Source organism: Abramis brama (genome assembly GCF_963993115.1).
Source record: "Abramis brama genome assembly, chromosome: 24".
Classification (NCBI taxonomy): domain Eukaryota; kingdom Metazoa; phylum Chordata; class Actinopteri; order Cypriniformes; family Leuciscidae; genus Abramis; species Abramis brama.
Window position 1 is genome coordinate 20,930,984 of NC_139986.1, and position 14,866 is coordinate 20,945,849.

At 35.4% G+C, this 14,866-nt stretch overlaps 1 protein-coding gene and 1 long non-coding RNA gene across 2 annotated transcripts; both read right to left on the bottom strand.

The window, feature by feature from the left end:
- Positions 1-158: 158 nt before the first annotated feature.
- On the bottom strand, positions 159-5,133 carry LOC311075521. The gene is made up of 5 exons (XR_014604508.1): positions 4,665-5,133; positions 4,377-4,408; positions 3,970-4,220; positions 3,419-3,581; positions 159-1,226 (listed from the first exon to the last, which is right to left on the bottom strand). It is a non-coding gene; the product is annotated as an uncharacterized lncRNA (long non-coding RNA).
- Positions 5,134-11,065: 5,932 nt separating this feature from the next.
- LOC311075768 (uncharacterized protein) lies at positions 11,066-12,235 on the bottom strand. Its single transcript, XM_084103354.1, has 4 exons — positions 12,137-12,235; positions 11,931-12,057; positions 11,758-11,829; positions 11,066-11,632 (listed from the first exon to the last, which is right to left on the bottom strand). Exons 1-4 carry the CDS (start codon positions 12,207-12,209, stop codon positions 11,563-11,565), a joined length of 342 nt encoding a protein of 113 aa, XP_083959480.1. The 5' UTR covers positions 12,210-12,235; the 3' UTR covers positions 11,066-11,562.
- Positions 12,236-14,866: the final 2,631 nt, after the last annotated feature.

A 14,866-nucleotide genomic window follows, 5' to 3' on the forward strand; every position in this document is an offset into this window, starting at 1 on the left:
TATATTCATATTTAAATAGTTTTTGTATGACTATGTACTCGCATATATTCATATACTGTATTATTTAATGTATATTTATAGATCATTACATGTCTTTGTTACAGTTTTTCTCGATTGCTTAAAAACATTTCTTGAAACTACACTGTAAACCCCGGATAAGTAGAATTTACTTAAAAAAACCAAGGTAACTCGTTGCCTTAAAATTTTTAAGTAATGAAGCATTAGTTGAATAAGTGAAATGGACTATGTTCAATGTACTTAAGCCCATAATGGAATGGAATAGAACATTTAAGTTGAATGTACTTATAACCGAGTTAAAGTAACTGAAGATACTTAGTTTAAACAATCATCCCCCACCCATTTATTTAACTCAGCTTGTTAAGTAAGCATTACTCATTACCAATTCAACTAAATTGTATATTCTAACGTACCCAACTTCACTTTTAGCTCCTGAAACTCAAAATATCTTTCAATAAATAGAGCCATGTAAAATATTTTGCCATTGCCAGCCACATACTGTATTTTTACAGCACTAGTACAGTAAAAAGCATTTATAGTACTCCACTGGAATTACCAAATACAGTATATACCACATACTTTTACAATATTAAACTTGTATACAGCAATAAATTGTATTTTACAGGGAATGCTGCTTTTATAATTACATAATTAAAATATTATATGTTAAGGTTTCATAAGAGTAGCCATACTAGGAAAAAGAAAACAACATTTTCTGGGTTTTAAAACATTTATTTTGGTTAAAAGCAAAGATCAGAAAATTGCCTTCTGTGAACATGTTGGCTGAATTTTTTTTAAACATAAAATGCAATTTTAACACTTAACAACAAACAGGTAACAGTTAGCACTTAATTAAAGGGATAGTTCATCCAAAAATTTTAATTAGCCCATGATTTACTCACCCTCAAGTCATCCTAGGTCTATATGACATTCTTCTTTCAGACGAATACAATTGGAGTTCTATTAAAAATGTCCTGGCTCTTCCAAGCTTTATAATGGCAGTGAAGTGCTGTTTCTGTTCTGAAGTCCATAAAAGTGCAAACGAAATCCCATTCAAAGTCTGCAAGTTTTCGCAGAAGTGAGGAAACCTGTAGGCTTTCTGTGGTGTTCTTTTTTTGCACAACTTGGCCAGCTTTCTTTGAAGTTACTTGTCCTTTCTTTGTTTTTGATCCACGTTCAGGATTGATGTGAAGAAAGCGTCTAAAAGGCTGAAAAGAAAGAAAAAAAAACAATGAAATATTATGGACTGAGTTTATATATTTTGACAGAGATAGACAGCACAAAAGATGTGTAAATAAAAACCAGATATCGGTTTTAACGACTAATTTGTTTGGATAAAACTGAACAACATGAAAAAAAAAGCAATATTGGATGTTGTGATCAATAACTGATATTTTTTCTGCCCGGGTTAAAATACATCAACTCAATGTGTCTGTTTACATGTGCACTGTCAACTAACTAAACTTTTGGAAGTGGGGTTGCCAGATTTAAAGTTTTATTCTACAACTTTTGTCTACTCATCACCCAGCTCATTAACAATATCATCCCCTCATCAGGTCCATCAGAGTATCAGTGGAAAGGCAGTCATAGACTCTCAGTTTATGTAGAGCACACATTGCCAGAATCCAGCCCAAACCTTTGTGACAGAAATAATTTAACTTTAATTGCAAGCCTTGCAATGTGAATTGCATACATGACTACATGATAATGTTAAACATGATATTTACCAGACTAAAATGCATGTTTGCACCCAAAAATGAAAATTCTGTCATTATTACTCACCCTCAAGACTTTCGTTCATCTTCGGGACACAAATTAAGATATTTTTGATGAAATCTGGGAGGTTTCTGTCCCTCCATTGACATCAATGTCATTGCAACTGTCAAAGCCCAGAAAGGTGGTAAAAACATCAGTAAATAGTACATTTAACTACAGTGGTTCAACCTTAATATTATGAAGTGACGAGAATACTTTTTGTGTGCAAAATAACCCCAAAATAACGACATTGTTGAATAATCTCTTCTTTTCCATGTCATTCTCCTACACTGTTGACGTAGTGCAAGCCAGTGCAGCGCCTATGGGTTCTATATCAGAATGTAGGCTCACTATTGGCTAGCTCCTGGGTCATCACACACGACCAGAGTTGGCCAATAATAAGCCTACGTTCTGACGTAGAACCCAGAAGCGCTGCACTGGCTTTTTTTCCAAGGCTTGCACCTAGAAATCTAAAACAGGGTTTACATTCTCGAGCCACCAGACACATCCGTTTTGTGCAGATTAGTGGGCCGGAACGCGTTAAAGGATAACTCTTGCCAAAATGCAACCTCTTTTTGTTAATCTACCCGAGGCAAACTTTCGTTTAAAAGCATAATTAGGATGGAAACGCCACTTTTAAGTTTGACCGTATTTTTGTTTTCGGTCAAATTGCCTTTTGAATGGGAGTGCTTGTGGCACGACTATGATAGCATTAAAAATCGCTATTTTTAAAACAACCAAGAAGGCTCGACACAACATGAAACTTTACTGGAAGTATCACCAGGGGCTCTACACATGAACTCCAGCATTGAGAACATTGTTTGTGTACACAGTTTACTAAAAAGAAAGATTTTGAACAACTCACTGAAGCGGTGTCCGCCGGCATTTTGACGGTCAAAAATAGTCTAATAAATTTATTCTAGAGCTGCTGTAAAGCCTAAACAATCTATGTTACTGTACTTTCCTATTATCACTGTAAAGCTGCTTTGAAACAATCTATATTGTTAAAGCACTATATAAATGAAGGTGACTTGACACTGTTTACACTACGTCAACAGCGTAGGAGAATGACGAGAAAGAGTAGAGATTGTTGAATAATGTCGTTATTTTGTTTTTGTGCACAAAAGATATTCTCATCGCTTCATAATATTAAGGTTGCACCACTGTAGTTACATAGATTATTTAAACAATGTTTTGACTACCTTTCTGGGCCTTGAAAGTTGCAAAGACGTTGCTGTCTATGGGTGGTTCAGAAACCTCTCAGATTTCATCAAAAATATCTTCATTTGTGTTCTGAAGATGAACGAAGGTCTTACAGGTTTGGAATAATTGGTTAGTAATTAATGACAAAATTTTCACTAATCATTTAACTGAAAACAACTTGCACTGACATATCTTACAAAATGTGACTGCCACTGTTTTGTCTCAAGATGCACACCAGTAATGTTTGTTTTTTATTAGACATTTTTATAAAAGCTGCTTAAATATCCTAATTTTATTAAGGCCTAGACCTGGCTTAAGCTAAGCCCAGTATGGAAACCGTGGCCATATTGTTTATACCAGTAGTCAGCTTAATAAATACTGTCAAGACAAGTCACAATTCAGTCCAATATTTATATGAATGGCAAATATGTCAATGACTAACCTCTGAACAAACTCAAGGTGCTGCCTCTTCCTGGTACTGCAAGCTGAACTCATAGGAGGAGGCAAACAGCGCTGCCAGGCCAGTGAAGTTAGGCTGTGATCCTTTCCACACACACCTTGACCTTCCAAACGTAATATCCAGCACTGGTCGCATAGAGATTGACCTGTAATTGAAAAAATAAAAAAATTAATTAATTAATAAATAATATTAATAATTAAAATAACTAGTGTGAGTTTCACTGTGGTTCGATGTAGTTGTCTATTCATATTTTTATGAATTAAATTTTTCACCTAAACATTAAAATTGATTATGGTTAGAACGTTAAAAGCACTGGCATATTATTTTAAGCATAAACTCACTTAATTTTGACTTATTCTTTCAGAAAACAAGACAATTTTTACTTGTCTATTAAATGCTTCTTCATGTAAGAATTTTAGATAACTGGACTGGAAACAAGAAAAAAAACACTAATTAAGAAAAACATATTTTGCAGTGGGGTGAGTAAATGATGGCTTTTCATTTTAGATTAAAACTACCCAATGTTTACATACCAAGCAATATAAAGTGTGGACTCTCTGGCAAGTGTAGATTGCTGGATATCAGCTTTGCAAATTCCTGAAACAATTTTTAAAAAGGACAGCACAGCCACGATCAACAAAACCAAAACATAAAACATATTACAGATTAATGAGATTTGTTGAATAATCTCTACTTATCTGCTTAAAGGATAGCACCGTCAAACTTCTCTTTGAATGGTGGGAGTAGTTGTAGGACCATGGGATGGCAATCAGGAATAGGCCTACTACATTTAAAAACAACATTAGGAACATGGATTTTCTTGTGCTAGCAAAATTCTGACAACGATTCAAAAGCACGATCACATAACTGACAGCATTATTTATTTATTTTTTTACCACATAGATAGACTATAACTGTAACACTACTTAAAAGCACTTACATTAGCACTGGATTGTCATCAGATTGCAAAGCCTGAAACGAAAAAAATATATGTATCAAAAGCGTGTCATGCAAATAACATGGTAAATGCATAGACTGTAAAAAATAGGGTAAATGTTGCCTATTAGGCTATGTGAAATGTAGAAGTTAACGTTAACTGTTACTTGGTTAACAGGTGGAACAGAGTGAATGCTTGCGAGGCCGCGGTATAAACCGCGTTCGCAAAATCAAACCAAATACGTGGAAACAATGTAGAAATGTGAACGCAAAAATATATATAATGGCTTACCGTATCACTCAGTTGAACAATTTTCCCATCTTCTCAAACTCTAAATCCCACTTATCGTTACAGGCACAGGTTAGATTATTCAGATGATTCTTCCATCCATCTTCATGTAACGTTAATGTCGTCGATTTTCTGCTGCGCCTCAGGCAACTAGCTACTGTTTGAAACACGAACCGAAGCTCACAAAATCTTAAAAATTGCTCACAGATTCGCAGACACTGTTTATCTTGATAGGCTAACATGAATGATTATTCTGTTCAGTTGAATGAATCTCGCTGACAAATCAAGTTTGCCTGTAGTAGTGTCTGCTCGCGTCACATTTGAACTGAATTGAGCGCGAAAGAAATCAATCCCACAATGCAATACCTTTTCAGTATGATACTGTATTACGAATTTATCGGGTTGAAAACAGAAATGTGCTGTATATTTACAGCTGTTCTGTAAAAGATACAGCCTAATACTAGCTGTATTATGGAAATACACTACAATTCTGTAGGAAATTAGCAGTAAATTTACAAATGGTTACAGTGGACACAACACGTCCAGAAATCACGAACTTACCCGTGACTCCATCTGGAAAATAATTCGCGATTTCGTATTTTGTTTTTGACCCTCTGAACATACCGTTGGACAGGCAAAACTTGGTGATATTAAGTTGTTTGAGCTCAAACACATAATTACAATAAGATAGGCCATTAAAAAGTACAGTTTACTCAGAATTCATAATTAATGTAAAGAAATGACACATGTTTAAGTAATACAAACTCAGTTTGTTTGAGTAGAAACTACTGATTGGACTTAAAAACTCAATTACAATAAGAAAGGACAAGAAAAAGTTCAGCTTACTCAGAATTAACAAGTAATGTCAATAAATTAGACACATTTAAGTAATATGAACTCAATCTCTTTGAGTTGAATCAAAATCTGGGTTTACAGTGTATGCCTCATATTCTCAGCACTGTAAACACAAATCCATAACGTCTCACCCAATTCCCCAAATATCCTATTTTCAGGTAAAAATGAAGCTCTACACTCAAAACCATTCACTCTTGCTGAAAAACCAAATCTCAAACTCACACACACTTGTTTAACACACTGGTGCAATAAATTCAAAACAACATTTCCAAAACTGGTAAGTAATGTTGCTTGTGGTTCCCCCCCACAAACCTTTTACTGTAACATGATGAGCACAAAAGACACAACCAATGGCACATTTTTATTCATTCATGTACTACACAGTACAACACACACACAAAAAAGTTTTACTCTTTTTTTTTTTAACTCTCTCCTCTAATTTATTTTATATATTTACTTACAGTAAGATGTGTATGACCATCATATGACAGTAAAAGAGCACACACAAACCATATTCTAATATGGAATTGTATTGGAATGGTAAAGAGTGTTGGTCGTGACAGGAGGGCCTCCACTCCAAGGAGAGAATATGATGAATAAGTCTAAGAATGTTCCACGTATAGTTGAAAATACCATCATTGGCCTAGAAAGATAACATTCTGGGAGTCAAGACTATAAAGGAGAAAGGAACCCTCCCTTCACTGTCACACTCTGCAGCCACTCTGTGTGACTGTACGACGGCTGGCCTTTTCTTGCAAGAAAATAAACCTCATCAAAGACTATTGGAAATGTTTGTCTCTTATTCAGTGATAGAATTTTGTTTGCCACCACACCTCCCTGAAGGTTCTCGAGGCGACGGTAAAGCGACTCAAATTTGGCCTTACTACGTAGCCAGCCTCCCTCATAGTCATACCATTGATAAAGACATGGGCAACTAGAGTGGCTTGAATTTCATCTGACACTGCTTGTCTTCTTGCCCTTGCCCTTCCTCCTCCACCTCCTCTTCCTCCTTATCCCTCCTCGATCTCTTCCTTCATGTCTTTCTGGATCCATTGTTCCAAAACTCAATAAACTGATTTGGGATCTTTTATCTATCTATTGAAGGATCTGATTGATGTGTGTTAAATTTTGACTCTTAGTGTTTCCACTTGGGTAATTGTGTGCTAACTGAGCTGAAGCTGTGCTGACTTGAGTGAACAATATTGAATGCTAGTGCTTTCTAAATGACAACGTGGTGTAGGCGATGAAGGGATTTGTGTGAAGAGTTTTGCAGTGACAGTTCAACAAATCTGACTCATGTGTCAAAACAGGGAATAGTGTTTATAGTTTAGTGAAATGGGTGTGCTTTTTGATAAATGGCATTATGGTTTTGAAATTTTAGTTCAAAAGCCTGGTTATAGTGTCTCAGCAATTGAGAAAAACTGTAATGTATACTTTATTTCTCTATGCATACAGAATGCTTTCTTCTTGGCCATTCCCAAGTATGATATGCTCTGTTTCTCCATGCATGGGTCCTCCATGCAATCTATGCTCTCATGCCTACTGTATATACTACACTTGAGAGTGTTTATCCTGTTTCTGTAAGAAAGTGTCAGTATAAGGGTGCATGTTTTTATTCCTAAACCGAGTCTAGTAAAACTTGACTGCTAAATCCTTGTCTATCCAGAAAGACTGCCGTTTGTCAAGGAAAGAATCATTTTCCCTTCACAATATTTCAGCAATCATGTCCTGTCTCCTGTTTTTAATGATTAGATATCACAATTAATCTGAACTGGCCATGCCCGATTCGTAAATGAATTACTCTTGTGAGTCGGTTCTTTAAATTGGTGTAACGGGTTAGAACAACGGTCCCCTATTGAACCGGTTCATGAGTCTGAATCATTCGGGCAACTCGCTCAGGCACTGAATCGTTTGGAGCGACGTGTCACTCTGTAAAACCGTAACTCAAAACCGACAACAAAAAAGATCTCCTGATCAAGTCAACTGAAACAACCTTTAGAATTGCCATATCGCGTTTGTCAGCGATGAAAACTGTATTTCTATTAGGTTCAACACCTGCTGTGCAGCGTCTTGTGAACGAGGTAAATACATTTTCTCACCACAAAGAGTACCAAAACACTGATAGTACAAGAGAATACTAAAACAAGTACCGTGTTATTACGTTTTTAATGACATTCAGAACCATGGTATAGGCCTATTAAAGTAGGCTACCATGTCACATGGAACTGCCAGAGTATAGGCTACTTTTTTTTTTAAAGTAATTTTGAGGAACTGTGTGATTAATAAGTCTTTTAAAGATAACTAAGCCCATAGTTACATTAATATAATATAACTTCCCAGTTTTTTAATGTCTTGTTTGGAGATGTGTGTAGCCTACCGTACGTATACAAAGTTGTTATTTGCTTCATGTTCGTTTCTGTTTTTGTTTTATGAATTACATAACATCTTTCATTTGTTTAGTTGCTGGCCAAGTAATCACCGGTTGATTATTTTGCATGGCCTTCTCTGTGCATTAATGCTGTTCTCCACTAGATGGCGCACATTCTATTACTGAAACACAATATGTAGTACCGGTATGTAGAGAAATATTTCACCCAAAAAATTCTCTTATAATTGACAAACTATCAGTATGCTGATCTGTTTTTCCCCATTCAATTACAGTCAATGGAGACTGAAACTTTCAAACTCAAAAAGGACTCAAAAGAAAAAGTATCATTACTCCACAGAAGAGAGAAAGTAATTCTGATTTGTAATGACACGAGGATGAGTAAAGAATGACAGAATGTTCCTATTTTGGTGAACTATTTATTTAATGATTCAGCTCAAATATAATTAAATGCAGTCCAAACTGTTACAGAGAAAAGGCTGGATGTTTGTGTGAAAGAATAAGAAGTTTAATTTTTTTTTTTTAAAAAGTGCATTTTAATTTTCGGCATCTTTAGGCCTCCATTGGCTCAGTCCTCAATCTCCTTCAGACCTGAAGGAAAGATGATCACATTATAAGTGGGTTTTTCAATACATAAGCATCATATTAAGATGTCATATTAATTTAGGGCCATACCTTTCAGTCTGAATTGAATCCAGCGCGCTGTTGGATCAGAGCAGTACTTGTCTTTCTCTGTGTAGAATCTGCAGGACAGATATACAGTACCACTGAAATGAACACAATATCAGGCATATAAAACTGTGAAATGTGTGTAGAGAGAGCTTACACTATATCCACACACGGACTCAGAGCATTCTGATGCCTGTATCCAATCAGTTTAACTTCAGGAGGGATTCTTCCCTTCGACACTTCCTTACAGCAAGTCACTCCAACTCTAGTGGGCCGACGATCTGAAAGAGAGACAGAGATTGAAATCTCCAAAGCACTTGTACTGTGCGTACTGTACACAGTATGTGTGAAAACAAGATGATCTTGATCTTGATAAGGGCTCCATCAAAGAAAACAAAACTGTGCTATAGCTAAACACAATCTATAGTAATGGATTCACCATCATTAAAGAAAAAACAAAAAATTAAAATTCTGTCTTAATTTACTCACCCTGATGTTCCAAACATGTGTGCATTTTTTTCTTCTGCTGAACAAAACAATATTTTGAAAAAATTCCCATTGACTTCTATTGTATTTTTTGTCCCTATACAGTGGAAGTCAAAGGGAACAGAAACTGCTTATCTTCTAACTCTCTTTAAAAATATCTTCTTTTGTCTTCCACAAAAGACAGTCAACAACATGAGGATGAGTAATTGATGACATAATTTTCATTTTTTGGACTATGCTTTTGGATTAGGAAAACAGGTTGATGTAAATTAAATGGATCATAAATGCAAAATCTGAGTATAAATGTAAAACAAGTTCTTATACCAAATGTACCAAAGGCTCTTATAAAAATACAAATCCAATGCTAAAAAAATTGACTTGCTGCTCAGTAACACACACAAGAGCCATCATCATCAGAGCTAATTTCCAGCAGAGATGCATGATGTTTGCTCAAAATATTCACAAAACCAGAAGAGGAAGACGCAGATTCTGTTTTGAAGGTGCTATCTAGACTCATATCTTTTTATATGGTATTGTTCAAGACAGGATATTGACTTCCTTTGCATCTCTAACCAGTAAGAGTATCCTGCAGACCGAATGTGACAAACCAGTCGAATTCATGATCACAGCATTATGATATCCTGCAAATTAAGGGTTCTTCCAAAGGTTTCTCATAGTCAGCAGAAACAGTATCATTGACTGTGTGCTGCATGTTTAGTTACTTACAGTTGCCCAGTGCACCAGTGAAGCATCCAATGAGGATGACCAGAACAGTGACGGTGATGAATCTAGAAGTCCAGGCCATAGCTCTCGGTGTCCAGATCACAGGTGTTGGTCAGTTAGTTGGTGTTGATTATGACGTAGCTCCTTTAATGAGTTTAGTTTATGGATTATGTTTCTGCAGGTGAAAACACACAACTTGAAGCTGATGTGTTGATCTCCACTTGATGTCCTTTACCTCAATGGATTTGTTCACGTTTATTTATTGTTGGTTTATCAAGAAGTAATTTTATATTCATGTTATCTAACTGGGTGTTTCTTCAACTATGAGCAGTTTTAATTATGTGGATTTTTTCCCCAAAAAACATTTCAACCACATGCTCATTTTCACCACATCTCACATGGATTGTTTAATATGAAACGTTTCTAAGACATTTTATAATGTGTCATATAACAGAAATTAAAAAAAAAATCTGTTAGTTTGAATAAAAATCAACCCCTATAGGACATAAAAGAACATAAAAGAAAAAACTATTATGATGTTTTCAATATTATAAGATATAAAACAGACAGATCATAAGGTTATAATTATTTATTTAGATGCCCATGAGTGTGTTATGTTGATGTTTTTAGTTCTAATATTCAAACCGACAGCCAGCCTAAGTGATAATGCGTGTGAGGGGTGAACTATGTTTGATTGTTGGGTAATAATTTTGAAACGTGCTGGAGATGTTCAAAATGCTTTTTGCGTATTGCTTCATGCTTATTTTATGGAATGACGTTTATTTTGTGGCTTAAATTACGTTACAGAGACTGACATGTTTGGCTTGTCAGAAATTTTACATTCAGCTGTCGCAAATTTGTTTTTGGACAAAGTTGTTTTTATTGTCTCTTACAACAAAAATATTGTATTTAAACCCATGAAAATGCAGTTAATATAAAATAAAATATAAAATAATAGTGAAAAATCACTTTTTAAAACTGTTGTTCCTTACCCCTTAGTGTTTACTTACTTGCAGATTTCCTTACTTAATTAGGCTTTGAAGTTTAACCTGAATGACTTAAATGAACATATATGAATATGTGAAGATATACCAACTTATTCATGCTAATTAACATTTGATTAGTGATGAAATTTACAAAAGTAGTATGGGAATGATACATACATAGCCATCAACCAACTGCTAATGTAAGAATAAAGATGCTAAAGAGAAAAGGTGTCATCGTTTCTGACAGAGACCTCTTGCACACATTCAGAAACATCAACCACAAGCAAAACCAGTTGTTGCTGATCATAGTTTATTTGTAGTTTCAGATTGAACTCGTTCATTTGCATAATCAACACAAAAATTTCCGGGTTTGTTTTCATACAAATCAGTCTTAATTTCACTCAGACTTGCGTCATCCTTCTTAACACAGTTCATCACTAGTACATTGAGCGAAATATATTTCAATGTGAAATATAATATATAAGCTAATTATTTATTTAAACACATTTGTTCTAAAACAGTTTCACTATAATTCAGTTTCTGAATAAATTTAATAAATTAAGAACTGTTACTGTCAAACTACATCATGTATTTGACAACATATATTTAATATTCAATTTAAATACACCTATTTTACTAAATGTAACTTTAAATATTTTCAAAATACAACAGCATAATCTCTTAAATTTTAGAAGAAATGTTTTTAAAACAAGTAACTACTTCAAGATGTGTTCTCATTATGAGTTTGCTTTTAGACATTCATGATTCATGATCTGTCAGTTGATTGGGAAGATCCTCACACAGGAGTGAGTTTACTGATAGATGACGCTGGTGGTGGCGTGGAAGTCATATTTCTTTGAGCTCTTCTGTAAAAAAAACAAACACAATATGGATACAAGAATACTACTGTATACTTAACATGCAACACTTTATAAGATTATGTTGTTACAAATTCAGGTATTTTTCACCACACTTGTTGGGTTTAACTTACAAAAGCTTAGCTTCATTCTTCACCCATGGTTGCCTCCAATCAAGACAGAACTCTGCTCGTTCAGTCTTAAAGCTGTTAAAGAGAATGAAAAAGTTAAAACAGAAATCTAGCATCAGATGCTGTTGATCTCTAATCATGACATGTTTTCTTTAGAGAAGAACTGGGATTCTTACACGACGGCCTTCAGACATGGAAGAGTTTGATTTAAAAGCAGCCTGAAACCAATGATAGGATCAGTCAACTTTGTTTTGGAGACGACTCTACAGCAGTTGATCAGCTTCTGATTATCACCTGCTGAGGCTGAAGAACAAGGTAAACCTCAATATTCTGCACCGTTCAATCAGATATAATAATATACAAGCAGTTTCAAGCACTTTACCTGTTATAGTCCAGATCACAGATGCAAAAACCACAACAGCCAAACTCCTCATGAGGATCCTTTGTGTCTCCATTGTCTCAGTCGATCTTCAACTTTCACTGCTTGTGTCTGAGAGAATATATTCAAGACTCTCACTAGTTCGCCTTAAATAGTCAATAAAGCGGAACTTAAACTGCATGGGCTACACATCCTGTCCGTTTATTTTTGTAGATGATTTCATCATTGTTCTGTTTCATCACCAACTTTGCTGTCAGTCATTTAATTGATATAAATTTAATGTATGCTGAAAAAAGGTAATAATTTTTAATATTCCAATAGATCAAGTCATTTTATCAATACAGTGTTTTTTATTTAGAGATTCAAATATATTTTATCTTGTAACATTGATCAGTTGTCCATTCAAATGAAGCAAACTAGGAAGGAAGAGCTGACGTAATACTTTTACCTCAACTAAGAGGTTTGTTGGGGAGTTTTGCTAGTCAGTGGGATGGCATGGGTCAAGTTTTTCCATTTAACAATATTCTTAGACACAGATTCTCCATAACTGTCAAATTCCTCTGAAATGCAAGACACTGTCACCCTTTATTGACTGATTTAAACACATCCACTACTGAAAAGGCCATTTTCAGAAAATAAATATAAATACTAAATGAATATATTTAAGTATATAATAAAATGAACTAGATATACAGAACAAAAATGGGATATGTATATCGATTAATATGTTTCTTTATAATTGTGTTCTTATTTAAAGGTTGTTCAAAAACTAATGATCTGCACCAGGACTGGATTTACAATAGTTTTCGGGTCAAAATCTCACTGTTTATTCTGATAAACCCAAAATAAATAAAAAATAAAAAGTTTTTTATTGATAGTTTGTATTTACCATGTAGGCAAACTATCAAAATGTATCAAATTCTCTTTTTATCTTGCTTTCCACTGTGAAATGGGATGAGATGATTGGACACTGGCTGAAGTTATTTATCCACCACTGAGTAATATTTCCAAAATTATCACCTAGCATCATCTTTTGTGCTCATACACATTAGATTGTTTTTTTTAAATGTGTCAGAATATGCTACAAGTTTAGCCAATGTAAGGACATATACTGCAACTTGAAAAATCTAACCTTGTCATCACCTGTAGCCACTGTTGTCTTCATCTCTTAGCTCTGATATCATTTTTTCGTGATCAGCCCATATGGTATCATAATTCATCATTCATTGCTGTCAGTCGTGATGGTGATTTATAACCACACATACTAGCGCTTTACCACAATGAACCACTAATAGGAGAAATGTACTGTTGTATCTGTGCTACAGGTGATCATTTCAGAGAACAACAGATGCAAAGATGGACACACCACTAAGATGGTTTATATCAGCTCAGATTACTTTAATACATTGCATGAGGTTTGTTCAAAAGCTCATTATGTGGGTCGGTTTATTTAATCAACATTAAAAAAAATAACAGTTGTGAATTCCACCCATACTTTGCTAAAGGCCCACTGAAGTGCCTTGAAATGCGCAGCATTATTCAATGTGTTGACTTAATTTCCACTGAAACAGGAAGAGAGGGCGGGACATATCGAACAGCTCCTCTCCTTTTTAAAAATAGCCAGCCAATAGCGTTTAGTCTATATCACAGCTCGGCCAGAGCAGCTGAGTTTGGTAAAGTCGCAGTTTCCCCCTAATCTCTGACTGTTTCTTCTCCTAATCTTATCCCTCATCCAACAGAGGTCTTCAAACCTCCTCCTGTGGGCCACTGTCTTACAGTGTTTAGTTCCAACCCTAATCACACACACCTGAATCAGCTCATCAAAATAACGAAAATACAAAGGCAGGTGTGCTGAAGCAGTTTGGAACTAAACTCTTCAGGACAGTGGCCCTTCAGGAGCAGGATTGAAGACCTCTGCTTTAAAATATAACATTCTGTGCAGAATTCAAAAGGGTGATAATATGTTTTGTGGTAGCTATGCGCTGACTCGCGCATATGATCCGCTCTGTGCTATCGTGTCTCTGGACCGGAGCAGACTGTGTCGCGCTGCGGCGATTCATGTCACACATGAAACCAGACTTCATTCGACTTAATGGAAAGCATATTTACACTGTCTGAATTGTTCCCTATACCCTATATAGTCCACTATGTGGCATTCACCATGTAGAGAATGGTAAATGTGTGAACAAGTGTAGGATTTGAGGGCGAACCAAACACAAATGAATCTTAAAGATGATTCTTTCAAGCATAATTTCACACAAAACTCACACCTCAGACCCCAAATCACCAATCCAGAACCATAAAATCCAGGCTCCAGCTGGTCTGAGCTAACCAACGAAAACCCTCAGCTAAGAACTTTATGGGCATGCAAGCTTCAAAGAGATGAGCCCAGCAAAAGGAAGAACGTGTCAACGTTTGATAGTTTGGAAGAGACTGATTGCTTCAGAGATGGCATAGCTCGGGACCCACCAAGATAACGGCAGAGGTTGTTTGATCTTAAGACAAAGGATTTAAAACAGACCTCCTTCTTCTTAAGGACCTCTGAACGACCCCAGGGCTGAAATCTCTTAAAACCACAGAGAATGAGATTTTACATATCAAAATACATAATTTTGTCCCAAAACAATTTCTGACTGACTTATAATCAAACATCGTTCAACTACATAATTCTATATCATGTCTACGACCTATATATGTAACTATTATGCTTAGATCACATATAAGTCATGTAAT